The sequence below is a fragment of the Phoenix dactylifera genome, chromosome 2 (assembly GCF_051530095.1).
Source record: "Phoenix dactylifera cultivar Ajwa chromosome 2, Ajwa_hap1_PhDact_Kaust_v1.1, whole genome shotgun sequence".
Classification (NCBI taxonomy): Eukaryota; Viridiplantae; Streptophyta; class Magnoliopsida; order Arecales; family Arecaceae; genus Phoenix; species Phoenix dactylifera.
In genome coordinates, this window is record NC_143191.1 from 6,463,022 (window position 1) to 6,490,650 (window position 27,629).

At 35.9% G+C, this 27,629-nt stretch overlaps 1 protein-coding gene across 4 annotated transcripts; it reads left to right on the forward strand.

The window, feature by feature from the left end:
* TIM44-2 (translocase inner membrane subunit 44-2) lies at positions 1 to 27,442 on the forward strand. Of its 4 annotated transcripts, none has more exons than XM_088715127.2 (15): positions 1 to 324; positions 3,675 to 3,781; positions 10,631 to 10,705; positions 10,845 to 10,920; positions 11,812 to 11,856; positions 11,955 to 12,392; positions 12,471 to 12,539; positions 12,666 to 12,730; positions 15,330 to 15,398; positions 15,488 to 15,560; positions 15,717 to 15,821; positions 19,901 to 19,972; positions 20,111 to 20,173; positions 23,565 to 23,697; positions 27,007 to 27,442. In XM_088715127.2, exons 1-14 carry the CDS (start codon positions 262 to 264, stop codon positions 23,694 to 23,696), a joined length of 1,452 nt encoding a protein of 483 aa, XP_088571253.2. In that variant the 5' UTR covers positions 1 to 261; the 3' UTR covers position 23,697; positions 27,007 to 27,442. The 4 variants fall into 4 exon arrangements, with proteins under 4 accessions (XP_088571253.2, XP_088571255.2, XP_088571254.2 ...); XM_088715129.2 differs by having other exon boundaries at positions 14 to 324; positions 10,796 to 10,920; XM_088715128.2 differs by lacking the exon at positions 27,007 to 27,442 and having other exon boundaries at positions 14 to 324; positions 10,631 to 10,700; positions 10,796 to 10,920; positions 23,565 to 24,061.
* Positions 27,443 to 27,629: the final 187 nt, after the last annotated feature.

Here is a 27,629-nt window from a genome sequence, read left to right on the forward strand (position 1 = left end):
AAAAACAATTCGTGTCTTCCAAACCTTTTCGCTTCCTCTCTCTCTTCCCCGAAGCGAAGCGGCGGAAACTCTCTCCCTCTCTTCTCCTCTCCTCTCTTCTTGTCTCCGGTCAGGAAGAAGCCGGCGGTCGCCAGAACCCTAATCGTAGCCGTAGAAAGAAGGAGATGGCGTGGGGCGCAAGCCCAGCCCGTCGGGATTGATTTCTCTCTTCTGGAGCTCGTTTTCGTCCTAAACCCACGGTCCCTGTTTTCTTCCCCATACATGGCGACCTCCGCGCTTTTCAGAGCCATGAGGCGGCCTTCCTCGCAGTCTGCTCTTAGATATGTAAGTTTTACTCCGAATTTCTTTCCTTCTCCCCTTTTGTTATTGAATTTTTCTTAAAATCGTTTAATGATTCAGTTTGTCAAGAAAACTGGGTTGCATCTTATGGGGGTTTCTAATTTTTACCTTAAGTATATAAATAAGGCTATAATCGACTTATATAGCAAAGGGTGTTCGTTTGGTTGGAAATATGTAGATAGCGGTGAAAATAAAAATATTGACAGCATTATAAGTTGGTTCCGAGTTTGTCGTAAAGGGGGTAATGATCTTTGAATCGATGTTCAAGGTGGTTACTGTCGCTAAAATTTTACTATCCATGAGAACATCTTACCCGATAGTTTGAACTTTCATACCATAATAGAGTATTAAAGAGTTTTGTGGATATATTAAATCTTCATGCTTGGAATTTCGCTTTTTTTGACTTGGGCCTGATGACAAATAATGTGCGCTAAGCATAAAAATAGAAGAAATAACTTTGATGCAAATAAATAAAAAAAAGATAAATTATATCATCGCGTTTGCTCATTTTACAACAATAATGTGATTTATCAGAGATCAACAATAATGTGGTCATGTTCTTTTCTTCAATACTAGAAAGATAATGTATGTACTTTACCAGCTGGTAGGCCTGCACGAGGGTTTCATAACATTTTTCTGAAGAGGCTTTCTGAGAAAGTCTCTTCTGAGGAAAAGGAAAACAAAGAGGATCGAGGATGGGGGATAATTTTATTGGGATAATATCTGATTCAATAGATATGAAACTAAATGGTTTTACATGTGATTTGCATGATATACATATTATTTGAGTTAGTAAAATAGCAGGACACAAATACAGAGTCAAGGTAAAATTGCATACTTTAGTTGCGGCCAAGTTTTGAATAAGTGACCTACTGTTACAATTTAATCCCTCAGAGCATATAGGTCACACAGTTTTTTAAATAAAAATTACAAATAGAATGAACATTTTAACAAAATTTATACTTACGCAAAATTTAATTTATTGTGCGCAAAGGAAATAATGCAGTATACTGTCTGATTTTTCCCCTGGGCAATAAGTTCAGTCCAAGTTTTTGACAAAAATATTCTCTAGAAATGAAGTCCTTTGAATCCTTTGTCCCCTAGTCCTTTGTAGGGGTGTAAACGAGCAGAACACAAGTGAGCAAGTCCAGCGCTCGAGTTTGGCTTGACCTAAGAAAATCGAGCTCAAGCCTCGGTTGCTCGAAGTCAATCTTGGTGTGTTCTGGCTTGAGATTGTGGAGAGCCGGGGTTTGAGGATGTATTGTTGCCTCGTATGACATAAATGGAGAGGCTTGCATGGAAGATCTTAAGACAATATTGCTAGTGTTGGAGGCTGAACTTATGTTGCTGGAGGATATTGAGATGTCACTTCAAGAAGAAGCCTCACAATTTTGTCACAATTTCTTTATAGTTTTTTGTGGATTAAAAATTTAGGAGTGTAAGAAATACTCTTGGGCACATCTAGATGCCAACAATGAAGAAATTGTGGAATAAAGATGTTATTGTCAATGGGATCTTTAAATTTGTTATGGGATGTGTGTTGCTGTCTCCATCTCCAAGAATATTATATTGTTGACTGAGAAGGTAATACTTTCGGTGGATCTTGTGGAGAGGGCTTACACTTGTTATGATATAACATTGCATTTTATGTTCCCATTTCTTGTATTTATGATTTCAATATGTGGACCTTGGATATTGGTGAAATTGATTTTGATGATTGTATAAACAAATGCTTAGAATTTGAGTTCTAGATCAGACCAGGGGAGATTGATGGCTGGGCTGATGGGGCCCTTTCATGGAGTTTACAGTCAAATTTGAGGGGTGAATGCTTAATTTCCAAGACCTAAACCATGGATAGGCATGTGGGTTCACTGACTTTCCTGACAGAGAGGATAGATATAAATTATGCTTCAATATTGTTTGTAAAAAACTTTAAAAGAAAAATAGAAAGGCCACCTCATCTTGGTTAATTGGTATGATGTATATCCTCTCCTGACTAAGATGAGCTTCTTAATCTATCAAAATCTCTTAAAAAATCAATTACTATTATGGTGACGTGCAACTTATCACTTAAAAGAAAAAGTAGCAAGAGAGAATAAAAAAGATAGCATAAGATTTTTTTTTCCTAAATTGGTAGGACTATAGGTTTTGAAGAGTCCTAAGAACTTACGTCGCACCTTGTAGTAGCTTTTTTGGTTGCCTATAAAATGAAAGAAAATAGATCAACACAAGAAAAAGAAACTTACAATTTTTTTTTGTTTGGATGAATTGAGAAAATTGCAAAGAAACTTTTATGATTAAATTGCTAGAGTTTTTTTTGTGTGATTTTCTCTTGAAATAACTACATCCTAAAGAAAATGTTAGCCCTTAATTTTTCTTGTTATTTTCACTCCTTGAATATTTTCTTTGTACTGCCAAATGGCAACAAAGTTTCTGCTCTTTCACTTACTCAACAGGCAAACATAGACAAAGACTTTCTAAAATTAAACCTATAATTTGTGAAGTCCAAGATGAATCAAAGATAGTTATGTCTAGCTCTATACAAACTGATACATTCTTCTGTCATCTCAACACTCTTTAGTATATGTCCTTAAATATCAGATGGTTGAGACACATACCTTGAGTTCTAGACTTTCATTTTTGCAATACTATAGTTTCTTCATTTTGTGGTTACAAGGTTATGTTCTAAGGCTGCCACCTTGTTTTATGCTCTTGAAGATTATTGTTATATAATGGCCTTTCTCACTTGGTGAATCAAAATCATGTTACCAAGCATCATCCTGTCTAATGTCCTAAGTAATTTGAACTGCATTTCTAAGGAATGCGTGCATGACAGTGGCTGTATAAATTAAGCATGGAGCTAGGTGGGCCTCTTCAAATCATGGTACCATGCCACATACCATCAACATTAACCTCTGGAGACATCACATTGGGTATGCTGTATATGAACATCAGGTCCTCTTATAGAGAGAGAGAGAGAGGAGGGTGGGGGGAGAAAAGCTTCCAAGATCACTTAGTGGGACAAAAACTGGATGCTTTTAATTCTTATTTGTTTATACATATCTGCTTAAAGAAGGGAATAGGAAAAGGGATAGGCAGCAAGTCCTGTCCGTTTGTAGTTAGGACTGTATTGTCTTGCCTCTATTATTCATTACAGTATATAGGAAGAGGTAATAATGCTTTCCTCTAGTAATTCTTTGTAAACTTTATTAATTATAAATGTAAAAATAATTTGTTATTTATTATGCTTATTCATTTTGTAGTTTGGATTTGTCTAAAGATAAATTCTCGGTCATAACTCTATCTGCTTACATCAATATGGTTTTGTCGGTTAGGTAGCAAATATACATTGCCGATTGGCCATGGAAAACAGAAATTTAAGGGCTCGTCAATTTAGTGTCTTCAATGAGTTCTCAAAGCAATTGAAAGGAGAAGCTAAAAGGTCTCGTCACTTTTACCATTTCAAAATTTCTTTAATATAAGTTATATAGCATTGAAGGCTGTGCTATATGGAGAAAGTAGCTCTTATCAAAGGTTTGTTCGTGGCTTATTTCAATGGCTTTATTGCTTCAAGAAAAACATGCTTAAAGTAAATCAATGATATTTTTTAAAAGCTTTAATTCATTTTTCTATCGCTATTTGTTGTTCTTCAAAGATGTAGTCGTTCTTTATAGACGATTTTAGCTGATTTTACATATTTGTCTCGACATCCTTTAGTCGATAGGTGTGCATATTTTTAATATTCCAAAACAAACTTTAATAGCCTGTTTTTGTTTATTTGTTATCTGTGAAGAATCTTTAGAAAAATCAGTCTTCAAAGGCAATATTTTCTTGAATGATCTTTTGCACCATGTCTTTATTAGATTTACTCTAGATCGGAATAAAGTGAAGGAAAGTTCTTGCTCTTAATGTTAATTACATTTTGAATTGCATATATCATGATATCCTATCCATCTATTGGCCTTTAAGGTTTTCAATGACCTGCCTTTCCAATGACTACAGCTGCCTTAGCTAGAATTTTGTTCAACCATTTTGAATGGTTGATGTCAGGTTGAGAGTGGATCGAAGATTATACTAACTTTAACGAATCAAGGCTTGTTGGTTGGTTCTTAAAGTATCAGTGTATTTTTCAGTTTTGATTCATAGGCAAATGCATTAATGAATGCTTTGGTATTTCCTTTAGGCCAAAAAGGGCAGTGCAAATTAGCTTAAATCTTGTTTATGTTAAATTGATCTCTTGTTCATTAGCTTAGTATTTTTCATTATAACAATGCTTGAAATCTTGTTATTGCTATTACAGTGCTTGATTATTTTGATGACTTGTAGCATCTTGGTATAAACCTTCTGGAATTCAATATTGTATTTCTTGTTTCAAGGTGGTGGGGATGGGGGACCTTCAGAACCTTATTGCCTTCTAAAAGTTCTTAGTTTCATAGAAGAGATTTTTGAGATGTCATCTTGAGGTGGAACAATTGTCTTATTCAATTAATTTGAGGTATTGTAATTTCTTAAATCTTAATAAGTCAATAAAATCGTCATAGGCTATGATAATCAGTCATGGAGGAGTTCTAATGTATTTTTTCCCTTTTTTTTGGAGGGGTTGAGGGAGTTGGTTCATGTTGCCCTGCTTAATTCATGAAATGTTTTGCTTCGTCTGTATATATTTGTGGAGTTAGAATCGGATCACAATCAAATGATCATGTAAAAAATGTTAGGACCTCATCCTGTCTCCCGTGGACTTCCCTTGACCATAAATCTTGTCATGCATCCAGTACAATGCAAGAACTTGCGGATGGCTTCATGCTTATAATGTGACAGACCTATAAAATGGATTGAGTGTTATTCCCTATAATAAAGTATATTTTTGGAGGCGGTTAACATTTATAGGGATCCTTTAGACAAGTTCTAAGTTTGAGTGAAAAATGTTAAATAAAGCACTCATTTAAATCCACTCCATTGAGTCTAATATTACTTGATGCTCCCTTGTTGATGTGAAAGAATCTTGCGGTTAGTATGCCAGGTTTGCGAGCAAAAGTTAGAAATGAGAATTAAAAAAAGATTTATCAATCATGGGGCAAACTGGGACCTAATTTATTGGTCTCAGTTTATTTGATATTTTTTTTAGTGGGATCATGTATTTTATAGTCTAATGATTGGTGGTTTTGGGAATACTGAAATTTCAAGATGCACATGAGATGTTTGATGAAATGGCTAAGAGCAATTTGAAGCAGTGGAACAACTTGATGTAGTCAATGAATGTCTATTGGGTTGGAAAAGGAGTTTTAAGTGATGTGTGGGTGTTGCTTGATGAGATGCCTGAGAGAACTAGCTGTAGTTGAACTATGCAAGAAACAAACTAATCATGCCTAATGGGGTTAGGGCTGGGCACAAATATAAGATTGGATGCTTTATTGAAGTCATGATTGACGTGTATGACATGGGATTTGGTAATAAGTGTGATTAGGGTTTTAAGTACTGTTGCTGGTCATTTGCTGGTATGATATATTTTGTGTCATGCAAGCACATGTGCGGCATTTTCTTGGGACAACAAAATAAGGATCTAACAGTTTTTTCCAATCTAAAATATATATATAAAAGAGTTAAATAGGTTCCTTGCTGACCCATGCTAAGTACTGGCACTAGCCCCAATATATAATTGGCATATGAAACCATTAACGCGATCTAGTGTCAAACAGTATTCGTTTCTTTCTAATCCGTGTCATGCTATCATTTTCTTTCATTTTTTGGTTGCTTTAGTTGATTTATTTAAAAAGGACTTCTAAGTTTTGTTGAAATTAGTTTGGAATGTAACAATTGAGAACAAAATCTATGTTTCCTCCTTGTAGATACCTATCAGACCCCCATAGGAAATTTTGACGCTGCCACTGACTCTGATGGTGTTCCACCTGAGCTGGGTAATTGGATCTTTTTAGTTGAAATCTTCCAGCCGGGTCCTTGCTCTTGCTCTAGCACATATGTCTTGATGCTTATACCCCACTTCCAATTAAACATTTTTTCATTGTTATTGAATATATCATTAAAGTTCATGAGCAAAATAAAATCATTGTAGTCATGATATTTATTATATTGTTATTTTTTATATCCCATTATCATGGACTTTTTTAAAGATGCAACTCCCAAATAACTATACTCTGTATTTAATTATTAATTATTAATTTAATCAAGCAGACAATTTATGACTGAAAAATTACCCAAACAGGGAATAGAATGTTCTATTCATAATGACCCTTGAAATTAAGTTGTGGGAGACTTTAGCCTATCACAATACATCCCTAAAATTTCAATACTACCAAGGCTTGAAGCACCAATTCATGGCAGTCTACACCGAGTGGATCATACAATATCAATAGAGAATCAATACTTGGTAGTCTCTCAATATTTCATATCGTATTGACACATGGTAGTTGATGTCACCTTTGGTATGCCAACACCAATTACCATACCATGTGTCACTACTGGATGATTCGTATAGGTCTTGAATTGTACTAGTCCCCAACCAATACAAGTACGACTACCTGTATTCTACCATTGCATATTGCCTCTTTCTCTCTCTCAGTTTTCTAATACATGCTATAGATGCTTGAATATGATGTTGTGCACATTGAGTGAAATGTGGGGCATATGTACTAATGCTGTGTCATTAGTTATTCATTTTTAGTTAGTATTTTACTAGACATTGTTTAGACTTCACTTAAATTAACAAATATAATAGGTTTCTGAATTCAAAATTTTGGAGGCATTTTATGCTAAGCCTAGTGTTACCCTATGCAGGTGTCTACTTATCCCCAAGTTTTGGATATTTAATGTCAAAGAATGATGCTGGAACATTTTTTTATACTATATATAAAAATAAAACTCTGTAAATAAGTGAAAACTTTATAAATAGGTAAGCTGACTCATAAATATCACTTTTTATTGAGGAAAACTTATATCTATGCTGCTATAAGACTATAAAAGGAAAAAATAGAAATATATGTGGTGCTTGACTAGAAGATTTGTGGATACTCTGGATGAACCATTTTTTTAGTAGCAGAATAGTTGAGAATTCAAATATTAGTAATTGTAGTAAGGTGCTTTTGGATGGGACATACCAAAAAACCATTCAAAGTGCTAACACCTCTAGTTGATGGAAACAAGACTCACCATTTTTTGAGTTTCATGAAGTGTTATAATGAGCAGTGTCCGGCTGTCCGAAATTGTTGGTGCTTTAGAAATTCTAGTGATTGAAATATCCAGATTGCTTTTCCTGACTCTTAGTTGAATGAGGGCTGAACTATAAAGATGGAAGTAATTCATAAACTATTATATTGAGATAGTTGATGTATCTTTGTTAATTAGATGAGGACACTCCCATTCATGGTTTGCTATGCTGGAACCGGAGCTTGGACCGGTTGCTTGACGGCACGGGTTAGTACGCTCCGATACTGTTCCGTGCCGGGCCATACCGACACAATAGTGGAGGCGGGGGAGAGGGAGAACGGGAGAGAGAAAATGAGAGAGAGAGAGAGTAGGGGAAGAGAGGGAGGGAGAGAGAGAGAGTGGCGGAGGCCGACGAGCGCATGGAGGGCTGCAGAGGAGGGGCACCGCCTCCAGTCCCTTGTTTCATTCGGAACAGGTCCTCGGAGGAGGCCCCTTTTTAAATTTGCGGTTTTTAAGTGAACGAAAAATAGGGGATCAGAGGCGGAGCTCCTCCTCCGCGGCCCTCCGTGCGCTTGCTGGCCTCAGCTCTTCCTTCCTCTCCCTCCCTCCCCCGCTTGCTCTCTCTCTTTTCCTCTCTTTCCTTCTCCTTCTATCCCTCCGTCGACTTTTATTTCGTTTCGGTTGCCGGAACCGTTCCGGTCTACTGCCGGTATGGCTCGGTACTCTCCGAACCGTCCGGTTCGGGACGGTCTGCCGATCATGCTCCTATTATTATGGGATGCACTCTTTGTAGCTAACTCACTACAATAATAATGTATAAGGAATGACAAACACACGCATACATACACATATATATCAAGAGGTGTGGTCTATTTAATTATTTTAACTATTAGAAATACATAGATTAAAATTAATCAAATAATGGGACTATAAGTGACAAAATTAACTAGCTGTTACGATCCTTACTAGTGGAAGAAAAAAATTAGCTATTCATATGATATACCAATTGCATGTTATGCAATTATTAATGGTTTATGATATCACCTTTTAAAGCAGAGAAGTTAGTGGATTATGCATAGTGGAAGGGCATACAAAGTGGTTTGAAAACCAATTCTTTGTTGGAGATAACGTGTTACGTGCAGAGCTCTCAGTCAACAAGGACTTGGAACTGTTACAAGTTCTTCGACTCGTGATGGCTTTCTTGTGGATAAGGAAAGAGAAAATATGGAAAGTGAGAGGGGTAGCCTCATTCGAGAGAGGCAGAATCTTCGAGAGTGATCACAAAGATCGGTTTTCTGTGTTAATATTCATGTCTTAGGAAAGTACATTAAGGACTCTTAAATAGCCAATCGAGTCCATGCATGATTCTACAAGTTAGGATCTGCACGTTACACTAGTACTACCATTACTTCTCATTCCTATTATGTAGGATGAGTCACCAAACAATCTGCACGTTGCATAACAAACATGGAGACCAAGTAAACGAGGAAACAAACTAGAATCCTAAGATAACTGTGTGGGCATCATGGGACACCTGTCCACGCGAGCAAATAGCCCTCTCGGGTGTGTGGTTGCTCTTCATGCGGGTATGTGCATGGGCATGCATGTATCATAATGAGAGGAATATTTAATTGGTAGTTCATGAGAGGTTTGTTCTTGCTGCAGATCCATTAGGAAAATAATGAATACAAAAAGTAAGATAATGGGAAGATGACATATCATCATACTAATGTTGGGGATGTTAGTCTTATAGAGGGAGTGGTGCATGGCATAGTCAATTTCGTACTCCAATTTTCAGAGGGACAGAGGGATGAATATCAAGATTCATGACATCCAGAAAATTTCGACATAATGTTTGCTAATGTGTTAGTCTGATTTGGGAAAGGCATAACTTGGATGGCACAAATAATTCGTGTTCATTATATGGTTAAAATGAAGCTGCAACTTACTTTCAAAAGTGATTTTGATGTGTTGAATTTATTGATGTGTCTTGAAGCAAATTCACTTCATTATTGGAGACCTTTTAAATAATCCTTTCAGCCAAGTTCTTAAAATCGGCGTATAGGCCTCGCTTGGTTGCTGGACGATATGGTATGCAATGCATGGACTCAGGGTACTGGTTGGCACGACTTGAAATATTAAAAAAATGTAAAAATATCATTAAGCTTGGTGCGGAGCTGTATGGGTCAATAAGGGGCCAGTTCTGGGTAGTTGCAGCCAGTTTGCCCTCATTTTGTTCCCAAAGAACTAGGTAGCAGTTCTTTGCTGGTTTTGTATGTACTGTGGTTACTGGCCAATACAGGCGGGTTATTTGTTTTTTAATACGTGTTTTCTAGAATGACTATCAACTTATTGTTGATTCTACCTCTTTTATCTGCCTTACCAAGGTGATTCAGACTGTTGTTGACAGGATAATGCTGAGATCAGGTAAATGTTAAACACTAATTGGAGTTAGGGAGGAAAGATTGTTCCTGAACATCTGTAGCACAAAAATGAAGTTTATGGAATCCAAATTTAGAGGAAATGAATTGACATGAAGCCCTGAATAAAATTAATGGCCAATAGATACTACACTTCGATAATCAAAGAGGATTATCATACTACTCTTTCTTAGTTCATTATCAATGAGGGCCGTAAAATTAAGTCAGCTAGTGCGGGCATTATGTTGTCTTTCTTAAATATGACTCACCAAGTTGCGATTATGGAAATTGCTTAATGGTAGAACTGCTCTTCCAGGGTTTTGTGGACGTAGGATGTGCAGAGCCGTTATACTCCAGATTGTGTGTGGATTTTGCTTCTTATATTGAATTTGCTTCCTATTGCAAGTTGCAATTAAAGCTGCAATATCCAGAATATTTTTTGTCTTTGCTTATTTTTGTTATTTTATGTTATACTAGTTTTACCATTTTAAGTCTGTAAATTTATGATGTGCTATCTTTAACATGAGGGGAACATGACTAACTCTAAATGTTGGCGTTAAAGGAGGCTATTTGCTTTCTTTTGCATTTACATTATCTGTAGAAGACAAGTTTTTTCCCCAAACCATTTTCTTTCATACAAGTATGCTATCTCACTTTTTTTATGTCTCCTTGTTTTTTTGGAAAAATTCACTTGTTTGAATTTATGACAGCAATCCAGAATTCCAACAATCCGTAAAGGAGCTAAATGAGAAAATAGGGGTGGTGAAGGAAGATTTGAAAGTAAGGTCAGTTTAGATCCAAGTTCTTGTCTATCTGTTGCATTTTGCTTTTCTCGTAATAGGTTGAGACATGCATTGTATGTCAATGGGTCACAGATGTTTCAAAAGGAGCTGATTAGATGATATGTGTGAACTGGCTATGCAGAACAAAGAAGACCTCAGATAAGTTATATAAGAGCGTGGATGATGTTTGGGTGGAAGCTGAAGCAACATCAAAGAAGGTTGAGTTGAAGACTTTTGTGTTAAAGCCTTGAAGATCTTTTTTCTTATTCTCTCCCTCTTCAGGGGTTTTCCTTTGACAGTCTATTTTGAAATCCATCTCTCACTGAGCTGCTTAATTATAATTATCTGCATTGTGAATTTGGTTGAGTCATGATGAAAAAATGAATCTAATGCTATTGCGTGAATTGCTTGCCCATGCATGCTTATTTGATTTATGAAATTCCAAATCTTTAACTGTTTTATGATTTTGTTGGTACTTAGTCTATTTAATTGTTTGCGTCATGGATAACAGAGCCCCTATAATTTTACAAGTGAAGGATTTCTTTCCAGTTCGTTGTGCTTATGACACATGGGTTTTTTATTTGCTTAAGGTGTCCTTTCAATCTCACCTGAAAGCATTTATTTTCTATGTTAAGGCCCTGCAAGTCCAAAAAAATAAAAAATTGTAATTTCTGCTTGTTCTTGGAAACAGGCATACATAAAGTAAAATTGATTTTTGGGGCTGCTAGTGAAAAAATGCCATGTCTTTATCAAATATGGTGGTTCTTGGTGGCTATATTTTGCTTCAATTTAGTAGTAAGGTTGATATTTTGAGCGTGTAATAAGCATGGCTATGTAAGCTTAAAACTTTCACTTTGAATCCTTCTCTCTATCAGCTTACCTGTAGTAAGGATTTGCTTTCACCCAAAATTTGGTGCCTTTGAACATAAGTCAATTTAAATAAACAGCAAAAGGATTGTTTTTAGGATTCCGAAGAGGACAAAAAAACAATGACTTATTGAAACCGAGGCTCTGCTTCTGGAGCAAATTTTATGTTCTGTATCTTGTCCGTTCATTTTTTTTTTTAGATTTGCTTATTGTGGAAAACATTTTACTTCTTTTTTTTATAGGTTTCTGCAAGTGTGAAAGAGAAGTTGTCAGCTGCTAAAGAAGAGGTAATCATGATGCTACTTCTTTCTGTAGTATGCCTATGGTAGCTTTTCTTTTAGCCCTTCAGTTAGATGCTTTCTTTTTCAATCATGTGTTTGTTTAGGTCAAAGAGACCTTTGGGCTGGGAAAACAAGAACCTTCAGAATCTACATGCAATTCAACAAACACTTCAGCAGCAAGTGATGGAAGCAGTACCACACTTGGAGAGGAGAAATTTCAAAATTTTGGGGCTGACAATTGTAAAGAATCATCTGGACAAGCTGACACACTATACAGCAGGTTCAGGTCAACACTTTCATCTGCCTCCCCAAGAGTTTCTGTAGCATTTGAGAAATTGAAGGAAGCAAAAATCTCAAACTTAGCAAAGAAGGGATATGATATAGTAAAAGATGAGCTAAGTTCTAACCAGACCAGGAAGAAGCGAATGCAGTATGCATCTGCTTCCGCTACTTCTGGACCAAGAAGTACAAGAACTGATATTGTTGTTGTGCCATCTAAAAAATCTCTCTTGGGTGAGAAGTGGGAAGCATTCAAGAAGAAGGTAGAATCAACCATTCATGAAATCTTCTCCTTTTGCTTGGCGGTAATATGTTGTTTCTAAGTACATTTGTCTTCTCAGATGCAAGATCATCCTACTTTTAAGCGTGTGAGTGGCTTCAGCCGACCTGTTGTAGATATGGGTAATGAGGTGGGTTTCTCATTATATATATATATATATATTCTGATTGTGAATATTTTTCTACTATACTTTAGATTCTGACATGATTAATAGGATTTTTTATGATGTTCTGAAGCTTTCATCTTATGTTGACAGCTTGCAGAGGACGTGCGAGAGCGATGGGAGACGAGTGATAATCCTGTTGTCCACAAGATTCAGGAGTAATATAAAACATCTCTTCTTTTAAATTTATGCATAAATCATTGTTGCTACTTTTACTTTTCACCATTCATTGTTTGGTACTTTTTGTTCTTGGTATAAGGATTACTGTCATATTGAAGGACTTGGATATGTTGTTGAGTTCTGTCAAACTCTTCTTTGTCCTTTTCTGTTGAAGAGGTATTATTAGATATTTTTACCACCAAAGCAAGGTGGTCCCATAAACTTTATTTTTGTGTCTGCTTTAGGGCCACTTCTGTAATTACCAAAAGAACTTGACTCATTGTTTTCTGCAGCATTGTAGTTTTCATATAGAATGATATTTTGATTTTTAAAATATCTTTAAAAAAAGTCTCTAACCAATTTGAAGGGAAATTTATATTATCAAGCTTTCTGTATCTGGGCATCAAGTGATTCAAAACCTCTCATGAATGTCGCAAAAATGAAAACTACAACTTAAGCATGCTTTTGGAAGCTGTTAAAAGGTGAAGTGTTCCATCATGTTAGGTTTCTTCCATTTTTCATGCAATCTTGCAGGAAATCCATTCAAATTAAATGATTAGCACATCTACCTGTTTCTGCTGTTATGATATAATCTGCCAGTGAGGTTCTTAAAATTTTAATTGCATTCCAAAATGTTCACCTCTTAGTTATAAGTTGTCACTTGTGTTTTTTCAGAACATGCATGTTTTTTGTATAGAAACCTTCCAACCATCTATCTCTGTTTGGACATATCTTCAACTATAGTGGTCCTCTTAGGGGACTTATAGAACCTGCCAATATGCAAAATTTGGATCTGAAAATCTCATGAAGCTTCAGATGCAGATAGTCTTTAAAATGATTTGACGTTATCACCTACTTATACAAAAGTTTAAGATTTTTGTTTAAATATTATCCAATAGAATGGATGCTGGTAAAAGTTGATTTCAGTCTTTTATGCATGTTCCTTTTATCAACGATCGACAATTTTGTAGTATTTTTTATCTAATTTATTGCTAGTGCGGTAATTTGCAGTCACATATTCCAATTTTAATTATGGATTTTGTGATTATGAGTTCCATTGATAACCCTGTGAAATTTCAATAGTGTGGTTGGTCTGTAATTGCACCAGGTCAAGACTTTTGACTTTGATATGACGGTCTATCGGGCCTGGACATTGACATGGGCATGATTCTATCTAATGTTGATCTGACCAACCTGGCTTGAGCTTGATAAAACTACATCCTGATTTCTTGTTATGCTCAAGCTTAGTTTTGTCTGACTCTATCCAACCTTAGGTTGATGAGGTTAGGGTAGGATATAGTGGTGCACAGTAGAGGACTCAGACAGGCTGTTTTTTTTTCTTTTTTGGGTTTTGAAAAGGGTGGTGGGGTGGGGGGGGCCGGGGTGGTGAGGGGAGGCACCACAAGCGGCCCATTGCCATTGTGTCCTGCTTGCTTGCTTGCTTACAACTGACCACTGTCATTTTCACCACCTATCAGCATTTAACTGCAGTGAGTAAAAGAAAAGAGAGAGGATATCCTGGGTCAACCGTGGATTGATTTTGAGTAGAATGGAATTGAGTCCATTGACTAAATTCACAGAAAAAGAGGAATAGAATGTCATGCCACTTGATCATCTTTTTGTTTTAACTCAACCTGTCTATTTGGCACCGCATGTGGCCCATTGCCATTGTTCCCTGCTTGCTTACAACTGACCATTGTCATTTTCACCACCTATCAGCATTTAACTGCATTAAGTAAAGGAAAAGAGAGAGGATATCCTGGGTCAACTGTGGATTGATTTTGAGTAGAATGGCATTGAGTTCATTGACCAAATTCACAGAAACAGAGGAATAGAATGCCATGTCACTTAATCAGTCATCTTTTTGTATTAACTCAACACGTCTATTTCAGCTTGACTGTATTGTTCATGACGCATTTGCATCCTTAATAATTGGTTGTCCCGTGCTTGTGTAGATCAAGGGTCTGGAAGGAAGGGTCACATGAGTTTTTTTGTGCATTGTTATGAATAACTCTATATGTAAAGGAGAGATTTGTAGCTCGACTAGCATGCCATGCAATCTACTTTTTTTTTTGCATGTATAATCTCACTTCTCCATCATTTTATGAGTATGAGAAACTTCATCCACATGGTTGCTAGCATTGGAAAAGTAGGTGTTCATATTTTAATATTTTTGAATCTTAGTCTGAAGAGAGTGATCACACCCATCCATCTTTCTCTCACATGCATCTCCATGCCCAACAATAGTTGTTTATAATTGGGATATGGCTGAACCTGGTGATAATTTGACCCCTTTGTTTGCTTTCCTTCTAGTTGACCCTTCATCTATTTCCACTAGATGAAATGCTAGCAGAGAGTTGGACCATGTAGTAGTTTGTCAGATCTATATGGTAGGGTTTTCAGGACCTTTATGGAAGCTTTGAATTATTTTTAGAATCAGAGGTTAAGTCTAGAAAATGTGAGAAATATCTTACTTTTACAAATGTTTAACTCTACAGGATATAATATTGTTAACTTTTCTTTTGTGACTATGTTCTCTTGTTAAAATCTCTCAGGTAGAAACACACAATATTTATGTGTTTAGTTAAATATTTGCAGCTTGAATGAAACTGTTTTTGGAGAAAATGCGGCTGCCTTATGTTTCAAGGAAATTCGACGTCGAGACCCGTAAGATACAAACTATTTGTGAACTACCATAAGTTAAATTATAATTTTTACTGATTTGTTGATATTCTGTGAAACTCTGCATGTTGCAGATCTTTTTCTCTGCCAGCTTTTGTAGCCGAAGTTCAGGAAATGATCAGACCTGTTTTGGTCGCATACTTCAAAGTAATTTTTATCATTAATTCAAAATTGATATGTTTTCTCATTTTCTTACCATTTATATCTGCAAGCTGTTTATGTGAACACCTCTTTGATTATAAGCTGTGCCTTTGATTTTGATTTTCTGAAAATGGAACCTAAGCAACATGTTGTGATGTGCAGGCTGATGTGGAAACTTTGAAAAAGTATTGTAGCCGTGAAGTGATTGAACGATGTAAAGGAGAGCACATGGCTTATGAGAGCCAGGGCATGTTTTTTGATAACAAGGTATTAAGGATGGGTTGGAAATTATTTACATGTAATTCAAAAAATATGTGTTTAAGATGCCAATTTGACCTTGCTTGTTGATGAATGATCTACATAATATAGCTGATTTTATACACGTTTTTTTTTGATTGAAGAATAGGCAACAAGCCAGGATTAAAAAGGTTGACAGTCAGTGGTAAAAGGCATATGAAACCGTCAATTGACCCAAATACTTGAGGACAAGGCTTGATATTCATGGGTATGCGGTTATGCCTGTTGCAGTTGTGATGAAAATTAAGCACCAAGGGTAGTGGCATATAAATATCTAGAATAAATTAGGAAACCAAAGAAAGGCCACATATAGGAAAATCCACAAGGGAACTTGTTGTGTTTTAGTTCTAATATATCTTCCATAGTTATCAAACCCAGACTGACCAAGAGGCCGGGTCACTTGGTCTATGGTCCAACTACTGGGTCAACTAGTTGGGTTGAATATCTTAAAAGTTTTAACAGTTGTAAAAATACTAAAAATTTATATAATACAAAAACATGTATACCTAATGATAAATTATTTCTTTTAAATGTTATAAATTCGAAATTATCATCAATAGCTTATATTTTATTATAACTTGTATGGTATCTCAAGTCTCAAATAACGTAATTATCATATTTTATCATACAATATTAGCAATTCATAATATTAATGCTGTTTTGCTCAAAAAATAATCATTAATGTTGTAAAAGGAAAAAGATAAATAGATATATAAATATTATATTTAAATAATTCACCATACCTCTAATTATCATAAATATAAAACATTCTTCATCATTTATTTTTTACAAAATCTAAAATATTACACGTCAATTAAATAAATTACAAAGATATTAATTATATGAACATATCAAGGAGGAAGAAGGGAGAATAGGGTAGGGGAAATCAAAGCAAAGAGGGGAAAAGAGAAGAAGGGGCAGGGTGGGGGAGGGGAATACAGCATGGCCTGTGCTGCTTGTTGTCAGCCATGATGGCAAGCCACAGCCATAGGGGCAGTCAGGAGGCGGGATGGAGGGAAGGCGAGGTTAGTTGGGAGGAGGCCAAGCAATCCTCTGTTGCTAGCCACCGGGCAGGGGAGGCCGGGAAGGAGGTGAAACAACGAGAGAGGAAGGAAAGGGAGAGGGGTGGTAGAGAGGGAGAAAGAGAGGGGGGCTGCATGAGAAACCACCAACATCTGCCACCAGTATCGTGACCGGGTTGTTGGAGAGCAAGGAGCCATTAGGGAGCGTATAGAGAAGATACAAAAGGGGATTAGGCTAGATGAGGGTTGAATTAGGCTTTTTCCTATTTTAATTTTATTAATATGAAAATATGTAAATGCTTCTGATTTAAAGAAGAATTGAATTTAAAAATCAGGGGCAAAATGGTTGTTTGACTAAATGAGAAAACTAGCTAGTTTTGAGTGAATTGTTCGGTTCACCAATTTTTTCCTAAAACTGGTCAAGTTGGCAATATTTAGATGGTTTAACTATATTGTCAGTCTTTTTGGGGAACCAGGCCAGCCTAGGGTCCAGTTCGGCAGTTTTTTGGTTGTACAAGCCTGTCCAGATCTGGTTTTATAACTATGATATGTTCAAGTTATTAATAGTATAATCAAGAAAATCAGTATTTGCAGTAGCGATTTGCACTTACCTGTATGATGCAACGTATGATACTGACTTGGTAGAATACTGGCATGATACAAGGGCTTAGCATGCCCTTGTAGGCACATCATACAGCTACTGCTTTGACTCCAACAATGTACCATGCGTCTATACAGGACCATACCATACTGACCTGATCTGTACATGTAAGTTGTGTATAGGGTATGGTACTGAGACTAAAAAGCTTGAAGAAAATAATATTCTGTGGTTTCTTAGCAAAGATGAATTTGTCCCATTTGTGTAATTGCACATACAAATGCCTTTTTATGGACTTTAATGGCTAGGGAAAAAACAAATATCTATCTATTTTTATTGGCATGATATAGAGGTAAGCAGCAGTTAAGTCATTTTAGTATTATATGTTTTTCAGCCATCATTAAAAGAGATTCTATTTCATGATCCTATGCTTGTGGTGCTATAAGGTTATTAGTTCACTTGTTATTAGATTACTTCGAGAACACTAGATGCTTTTGCATACTGCAGAACTTGTTCATCCTTCGCATGGTGGGTTTTCAGATAATTCTTCTGCATGTTGATAATATTAAGAAGCTATTAAATTTTCTACCATTTCATATTTGAACATACTCACATTTTGATTGAGATGAACAATGGTCTCAATCTCTCCAGCCTCCTTTTGTTGTATTTTGTATGATAATTGTTGCATTGACAATGATTGACATGTGATTGCAGTAGCTATACTTGTCTGCCGGACATGTGCACTTCTGTTACTGCAACAAAACATTATTTTAAATTTCTTTTTGCTAGCGACAAGCCTCTTGAAGATCCTACAAATGTCTCTTATTTATCGTCATATCCATGTCACTATCTCATGCATTGCACATGCATATCATGTCAGAGCCAAATCAGCGAGTGCCTTGTACTTGGTCCACAGAGTTATGCCGTTGCTTGCTTATTATCCACAGTCCTTTTCTCTTAAGTTTAAAGCTCAGACTAACTCTGATATGTGCGGTTATCTTGTTGATCAATGCTTTAGTTTTGTCTTTACCATCTTTGTTGAAGTCTGTAATGTATTTCGTGAAAATAAGAGTATTATTGGCTGCATTTTTCATCATATATATATATAATCTATATCTTTACACTCATATTCTTAACCCAACTCTACCAAGAAGTTCTCTTGATTTCATGAAGATCTGTAGCACTGTGAGCTTTTAGTATTAATTGGTTGTGGTCTTTGATTAACTGTAAATGAAGGAAGATTTTGATGATTTTGTAATATAAGAGGTTTCACATTTGATATATCACATTTGTGTATGCATTGATCTTGTCATGTAATACAGTGACACGCTGCATCTGAGACCAGTAAATATTGTAATGTGCTTATCCTTCACTGCATTGTGACCATTTGCATGCATTTTGCATTTTCTCCTTAATTTCCACTTTTAATGGAGAGACTCTCATAATAGCTCAATTTTAATAATCAAATAGTATATAACCCGTGCGATGTGTGGGTTATGGTTTGTTTTCTCCTTTTTTAACTGTTCCTGAAATGCAATATAGCAATGTAATAAGTTATAATAAATAGAAGGCCTCAATAGCCAAATTCTTGTTGCACCTTAAGCAATGAACTTTAATATGGCTGAGCAAAAACTCCCATCATTAGTATCAGCCCAACGCAATGCACGGGTATGGTTTTTTCCTCTGTTTTTCCACTGTTTTTGAAGCACTATAACATTGTAACAAATTATAATAAATAGAAGGCTTCAATAGCCAAATTTTTGTTACATGAGGCAATGAACTTGAATGATGACTGAGCATATTAATACTGGCGTTATTAATATACTTTACACATTAAACAATGAACTTTAATGGCCGAGCATATTAATATTGGTGTTGTTAACACCAGTGTCCATGTAGTGAATGGAGAACTTCGCATAAGCTGAGCCTTCATTTTAGATATATATAAAAGATGATATAATAAGATGTTAGATGTCCTTCATTTTTCTCGTTTATGGTAGGAACCTAGTCATATAAGTCTCTAATTTGTTGGAATGTTCCTGAATAGTTCACAAACTTGAACTGTTGATGCATGCTTTCTTTCCCAAAGAAACATACTTTCCCATTTTGTAGTTAATTCGAGAATGTTCTATGATTTTTCTGCAATTTTCCTAGATCCTGTTGAGCCCCTTCTTCCATGCTACATTGCAAATAACTGAAAAAAAAATCAAAAAGACTCTTAACTCTTTTTGCCTTTCTTCACAAATTTTGCAGAATTGAGAGTTTTTAAAGTTCCCCATTTACTTTCTGACCAAATCTTGTTGAGGTCACAATGGTTGGAAGTTACATTCTACTTATAAATCTGACAACTCTGTTAACCTGGTGGACTTATCCTGCTACCATGGAGCACTACATGCCAGTCTGATTCTTTTTTCTGTTTGATGCTGCAGATTCTACATATTTCTGAGGTTGATGTTAGAGAAACCAAAATGATGGGGTCTACTCCCATTATAATCATAGCTGTAAGAATTCTACGTAACTTTGTCGCACTAATTAGTTGTTAATATTTCTTCACATGCTTATTTTTTGTAAAATCATAACTGAGATTGGGAACCTTTTCCTTGGTTGTTGAGCTGTTTTTCGTTCAATTTGAATGGCAGTTTCAAACGCAGCAGATCTACTGTGTGCGTGATAGACAGGGATCAATAACTGCTGGAGGAAAGGTAAAATTAATTAGGTGTCGAAGATTGAGATAAGTTGCATCTATTATCATGCATTCTTTTCGCATGCTTATCTTCATGTGCTGAGATTGTGCACTGTCTGTACAAGTGACTTCAAACATGATCAGAAATACCTTGTATATGGAACATTTAATAAAATATGGGCTCCCTGAAAGTGCTTGCTTGCATCCACCAGAATGCCTAAGGAGGTTAAGAAAAGATGTCTTTTATTCCTTTTAGTTGCAAAGATAGAAAAAGCATAAAATCTTTGCAAAGTGTTAGTATCTTCCTTCCACCATTTTGAGCTTGTTTTTCTTGTTTTCTTAATGAAATCTATATATTCTTATATTTCCAATGATTTCTTTCAAGAGATTACATTTAGTAGTTTCGGATTTAATCAATCTATTAATAAACATTCCATCTCACCTGATGGAATCTTGTTTTTAAGTTTTCACATCCAACTTGCTCACCATTTTTAATTTCTTGTTCTTGATTATTGATGCTTTGAGTCAAACAGTCAACTTAGTTGATGCTCTAAACCAATATGGAAACTTGTGAGTGTAGTTCTTATTGGATATGAATGGTATCTTCGAGGGTTCTCTGATAGTCTTTGGTATAGATTCGGCCTTTGAAAGCAAAAAGAGGGGAATATTTAGAAAAAATCATGTCGTATATCAGGTATCTAGAAGAGACTGCACTCCTTTTGCCTCTTTGAGGGGGCATATCTCCTTATGTGATTTGTTTCAGTCAAGATCCGCCGTATCAACCGTACCGACGTACCGGTGGGCACCGCTACCGGTTCGGACCGATACCAAACCAGTACTACTGGTTCGGTTTTGTTCACGCATTCAAAAGCTTCAAAAAAAATTTGAAACCGGTACGGGCCGGTACGACATTCCTTGGTTTCAATGATCTTCCATTTCCTTGTAAACTTTAGATGTTTAACCCTTTCTTTATAATATATCGTTATACCTATGTATTAGTATTACTATTAGGAGATACATTTACCATATTTGAATTTATCAAGTCCAGCCACACATTTCATATCTGTTGATTTTTTTATGAAGGTCCCAACAACTCAAGATAACAAAGTTAATTAAGTGGAATATAAGACTTCATTAATGAAGTAATTTTCCTTTTTGCTCACACTTTTTCACATGATGTTGTTCTATCCATACTTTGGATAAGGGGGTTTGTTAGCAGTAAGTAAAAGAGATGGGCATGAATCTCAAGTGTTTGAAGGGTCTTGTAGTGTTGATCCATGTTCTAAAATCCTGATACTAGTTCTAAGAACTATTGCAGACAGGTCTTATACTTTGTACACCACAGTTCAATTTATCATATTCTTCACTTATGTTAAAAATATGAGAAAGCTTTATTTTGGAGCCCCATCTTAGAATTAAAGAAGCTTTCCTTTGCATTCCTCCTGCACCGTTAAATATTTTTTTCAGATAGTTCATACTGCAGTATGACAAAATTCTAGCTTATTTATATGGAAATGAAGCATAATACTTATTTTTGGTGGGATGTATCATGAACTATATGTAACACATTTTAAATGAACTTCGTTCATACAAACATTTCTTCTGTGTTTATGTGCATGCACATGTCCTACATGTATGGAATTCCTTGCATGTACAGTCGCAGTTCTCGTAACATTCTTTTGTGTAGCCTACAAATACTTAATGAGGAATAGGACTTCTGCTGGAATATTATAGATACGTCGTTTGGTTCTTGGACCTCTCTGGACTCTCTTCTGCTTAAGTTTTCTATAATTTCTGCTGATGTTTTTTTTTTTATTTAAGCCGTTTTCCTTTCATGCAGAGATTGATTCCATAGATGTTGTTTATGCCCCTCTTATATTGTCTTGCGACAGCTACAAGGTTACTTGCAAGGTTTGCCACATCGGTCAATACCATACTGTATTGGGCGTACCATATTGGTATTAAACTGGTTCTTAGTTTCGTACTGTATCGACACTCAGTATGACTCACCGTCTCGTACTATATTCGTACCATACTGACATTCGGTACATCTCACCGTCTAGTAGCATACCGCGTACCAATACTGTAATAAGATGGTGCCAATATGGGATCCGGTACTGAGATGACGAACCTTGGTTACTTGTATATCTTCCAGAGACATTATATACAAGTGAGATTTACTGTAAACTATATTTCTTTTTAGACCATAGGATAGCAAGGGACTGATTAGATGAACTAAGGCTGTTCTATGGGGATCCAAAGGTTAACAGTAGGTCATGTCTCGCAAATTGTCCTTACATAGATTTTGGCCCCCCTCCCTCCCCGCTTCGTGGATATAGAGCCCAAGCTGCCCCTCTCTCCTACCTTTACTATTCTATTATTTTGTTCCTTTTCTTTCGCCCGCATTATTTCTGTTCGTTTCTTCTTCAAAACTGTGCTGGTGGTTGTCTTGGTTTCCTTCCAGCCTTTTCACCACCTCGTCTTTGCTTGTCCCCAGTCAAGTGCAGTGATTTTGCCTTACGTACCCAGTAAGGTTTCTGACCCCCTTCTCTTTCTCCATCCAGATGTTCTTGCCTATTTTTTACCATGATGTCCTAGGGGTCCGTGTTCTTTTTGTTCGCTTTCGATTGACATCTTTATGATAGATTTCATTGTTTTTTGGTCGTATTTCTTTTTCCACCTATTTAGGCTTATAGGTTCCTTATTATTTTGGGTTATTCAGTTTTGCTGTGTTTGTGGTCTCTTCTAGATTTACTTCTGAAATCCCTTTGTTATTTGCTTTTTAAACCAAACTTTATTGTTGAGAATCAAAAGTTTTGCATCACTTCATAGATGGATTACAGAAAGTCAGTCATAATTGTCAAACCTAGTTCTTGTGCATGTAAGATAGATTACACTAACATCTTCAAAACCTAACATATTTAAAGCAGAATGGATCTGACAAGTTGACATAAGTACCATGATAACTAGAACTATCCAGTCTTCATAAGATTAGCAGTATGCAACTTTTCTTTTTATCATATTAGCTAAATTTCACTTGTGAATACATTTGCTTAGAGAGAGTTGCATAAACTGATAGGGTGAAGACCAATATAGTAACAGCATGCGGGATGAAGATTTGGTCAGGGCTAGGAAAGGAGAGGGCACCAACATATGTTGATGGGTGAGGAATGAAGGTGTGGGTTTATCATAATATGGATGTAGCCTCTAATGAAAATTTTGCCTGAGGATTCTTAATTCTGATTTCCAGATTATTGGCTTGAGGGTCATGCCATGTTTCTGGATTTTAGAAATTGGTGTATACTGCTCCAATTATTGATCTATTTGCCATCTCTATCTTGTTTTCTTACGATTTTACAAATGATGAAATCTTTCCTTCTGAATTAAATTATTTGGTGTTTTTTCTGCAGGATACAATCCATACCGTATATTATGCTTGGGCTATGCAACAAATGGATGTCGAGGAGCTTGGAGAGGGAGCTTATTACCCTGTGTGGAAGTTACGAGAAATGCAGCAACTTGGTGTTCAATCTCTGATCTAAAGTAGGCCATTTAATTCATACTTCCGTGGCCTGGATATGTTTTCTTTAGGGCCATCATTGCATTGTCAGAGAAGAGTCTGTGATGATTTTGAGAGTAGCTGATATTTGGATTCATATTTCCTTTTTTTTAATTGATATTATTTTTCCCTAGATTTTCCTATCAGCTGAAGCCTTCCTCTGTTGCAGGAGATTATCTATACATCTTTTTTTTTTCCCCTCAAGTTACAGTACATTACTCCTGAAAAGAGCAGGTGGTCTTTTTGCTGTGTATGAATAACATGCTTGATTGTCAATCACTAACATAAATGTATAATTTTCGTGTAACAGTTAATGTTGAGTTGTTGTACTGAACATTCATTTGGAAAGCTACTTGTTATATCTCTTTATTTTCTTTTCATGTTCTTTTTCTTGCAAGATGTTTGATTTCCCTCACATGAGACATTGGTGGCCTGGAGCTCGCCCTGAGCTTTGAGAAACTTGTAATGTTATGCATCGGTATTTTCTTGTATCAGCTGCTGCCGAGCAATATGCATGTCACTTACATTTGTATAGAGTATCATATGGTGGTCAAAATGAAGAGCTGTCTTTGATGTAGTCATCATAAAGTTGTAGTAAAATTTTCCATTATCACAAATTCATATCAGCAGACTTCAGATGTTGGCAATCCTTTAGAATTGATCTGCCTTATCATCTCCATCTATTCTCAGGGAAGAGATTTTTAATAACAGTGTTCATAGGGGGTAAATCCCTTCTTTCTTCATTTTTGCATGGTGGTGGCTGGAGTTTGGACACATAGTTTGAAGCCAGCTGACAACTGCTTACTGTCAAATGATTTTTGTTTCCTTTGGGCCTCTCATGATAATTCTGATTTCTTTAAAGATCGGGTAGTGCTCTCTCTCTCTCTCTCTGTGTGTGTGTGTATTATAGCTACATGGATTTGGAATTTGTTAAAGCAGTGTTTGTTACTTGATTCTGTTTCTGTTTATTTAAATAAATCTGCTTCATGACAAGTATCTCAAATATTTTGTCAGCTTGTCCATTTGTTCATAGCCATGTGTTGGCTCACTTCTCTTTCCTGATGGATGTTTTTGGATTTTTGATCTTTAGTTTTGTTTAGATATGTACCATGTGTTTGTGAAGTTCTACTTTCATGAGTTGGCTTGTTGTAACTTTTCTGACCTTTATATGATTTGCCACATGGTTATGATGATGTGACCATATGTTTTTCTTTAGGTTCATTTTCTTGAATGTTAGTGTTCTGATGTTCTATTTTCTTTTAATCTTGGATGGAATGCCTATTTTTCGTCGATGTGCCAATAATCTTGGATTTTACCGTCACAAAGCTTTTTGAACATTTGTTTGCACAGAAGTATCCTGAATCATGAAAGGATTTCCAATGTGATTGGTTCACGTGTAAAATCAATATCATGAAGAAAGAGAATAGAAAGAAGGAAACTTGAGCAGTTGATTGTGTCACTACATCTTGGGCTATATTCCAGGTGTGTGAGAGAAAGGACAGATGACTTAATTCAAGTTCATCACACACCAAAATGTTAATATAATCTTGCATGCTAAAACATTATGCTACTTTGTCTCAAGGCTAACAAGAAGTGCAAAATAGAAGATAAGGAATTAATGAAAATGTTTAAATTTAAAAAGATTTTTAAACGTATCTACCTGGCTGCTTTTATTGAATTGCACATTTGTAGGTTGGTTATTTGTTTTATGCAGAATTTCTGCATCATATTTAATATATTAGTCTTTTTAGAAGAGCCATTTTTAGATATTACGATGGCATATACAATGTTATTGAAACCTTATTTTTGATAATCATATAATAAATATGTTTAGAAAAATCAACATTAAAACTAATTTTACAGATTTATATAGTAACATCATTGAGCATTGGCTGCTGTGATACTTACCTAACCCCTTTATAACTGTCAATTTTGTAATCTACTCTCATTCGTATGCTGTTTTGCGACTCCTTTATAACTGTCAAATTTAATTCGTATTCTAGTTTATTTCTGCACAGCCAACTTTATTCTGTCAATAGAGCATGTATGAGTCCCAAATTAGACCAATGGAATTCTGTCCGCTAGAATAAGAAAAAAAAAGTGCTTTCGAATTGATCAGTCTCAATATCATTTTCAACATCTGATTGTCAATGTAAAAGGCTTAGTGTTTATGTTGCTTATTTTATCACAGGCTGTTCACCTAAAAACTGCAGAATGATCCCCCATTACATTGTTTTTATAGTGGCCATAAGCTTTGTCAGATATTGTGGACTTATACTATGTTTGTATTTGTCAGGTGAAGAATGACTGTATGTTGACTAAGAGATATGTATTGTAATAAGTCAGGCATAGTATTAGATGCCATATCGAAATGGCGCTATTATAGAATTATGCTTTTCAAAGACACCTGAGGTTGTAGTATGTGATGATTAGATAGCTCTGTTGTCTTCTGAATAGTTCGACTCTATTCTTTGTATGACCATTTTGTGGCAGAGCTAGTTGAGCGGCGATAATGTTATGGTGGTTTTCAGGCTTCATGCTATTTAAGGCCATTTTTCTGTTGCTGCAGCTGAGTATCTTGCGCTGTTTTCCTGTTTGCTTGTGAAATGAATATGCTCAACCAAGTATTGCTTTAATTTATGCACATATAGACCGATTGTATAGGTTAAACTTCACGGAGAACTGTTGCTAAAGATTAAGTGATAGGCTTGTACCAGTTTCATGTCTTGGTGTATGTGGACCTTAATTCTGTGCTATGGCTGAATTTCTGTCTCATAAGCAAAATATCATCTTCTGATTGTTTTGTTATTTTTGCTGCGATAACACATCTATTTGTTTTAGTTACTGCATCGACTATCAGATATCAGCACATGATTATCCTAAGATTCTGCTAATGCAGTACAGAAGATGTTTGCCTCATTATTTTTGGACAGTTTATATTACAGTTGAACTATCAGATTATGCTTGTGTAGAACTGCTCCATTTTCATGCTATATTTTTTTGTGCATGTGAGCTTCATGTTTTCATTGTTCATTTGTTGCTTCATCTTTATAGGGGAGAGTTTTGCTATGGTTAATTAGACCTTGTCTACTCCAAAAGTAGAGGCTTATTATGGGGATCTAGCACAATCCCTTTTGTATATAAAATCATTATATTTCGATGCTGCACCTAGTTATCTAAGTTTGAGCATTGCATTTTAATTATCTGTTGTTTTTTTTTTTAACTTTTTGTGATTGTTTTTGTACTGGCTATTCCTGTGGCTGGAAGATGCTAATAGCAACTTGAGTTTCCAGGGTCATGGGGAGATCACAGACTAGTTGCTCCTCAAATTGTCAACTACGCAAAGAGATCAGTTGCTGGGTTTCTGAGGTAGTCTGCAAAGGGGAGCTCCATGATAGCATTCAGGTGCAGTTAGAAGCCGACGGTCGGATGGACATGGGAGGTTCTTTTTTCTTTTATTATTATTTTTTTAAAGGAGCCAGAGAGCCAGAGAAGGGGGGACTCAAGTTCCAAATACTTGGAATTCACCATCTCAATTTAAATGCAGAGGTTCACCGCTGGCTTCTAATCAGAGATGTTACTACTGGGCTGACATTGGCATGGAAAGCAGAATCCATCTTGTCTGTGCTCAGTTTCCATAGGTTTTGTTTCTCCAACTGGTAAATCATCAACTTCCTCAGTCGAAAGACAAATCCAAATCTATGTCATAGAATTGATTTTGTTGCTAAATACCTTGAATTCCCTAAAGTATTATATGCAGGTGCATGTATTACGAACTACTGCAACTTGGTTTTCATCAGGCTGGAATCAAGTTGTACAGATTCTGTTAAAATTAACTATCATTGCTAGCCTTCCATCTTCCCAGATTAAATAATTCTGTTCAGCTGAGATCTGAATTAAGCAATAATTGATGACT

Bases quoted from the DNA above. Each gene is read 5' to 3' on its own strand.
- TIM44-2 (XM_088715127.2), top strand. From the start codon at position 262: ATGGCGACCTCCGCGCTTTTCAGAGCCATGAGGCGGCCTTCCTCGCAG. The intron at 10,706-10,844 runs GTCAGTTTAGAT...CTGGCTATGCAG, and splicing joins AAGGAAGATTTGAAAGTAAG to AACAAAGAAGACCTCAGATA. The intron at 12,393-12,470 runs GTAGAATCAACC...TTGTCTTCTCAG, and splicing joins GGGAAGCATTCAAGAAGAAG to ATGCAAGATCATCCTACTTT.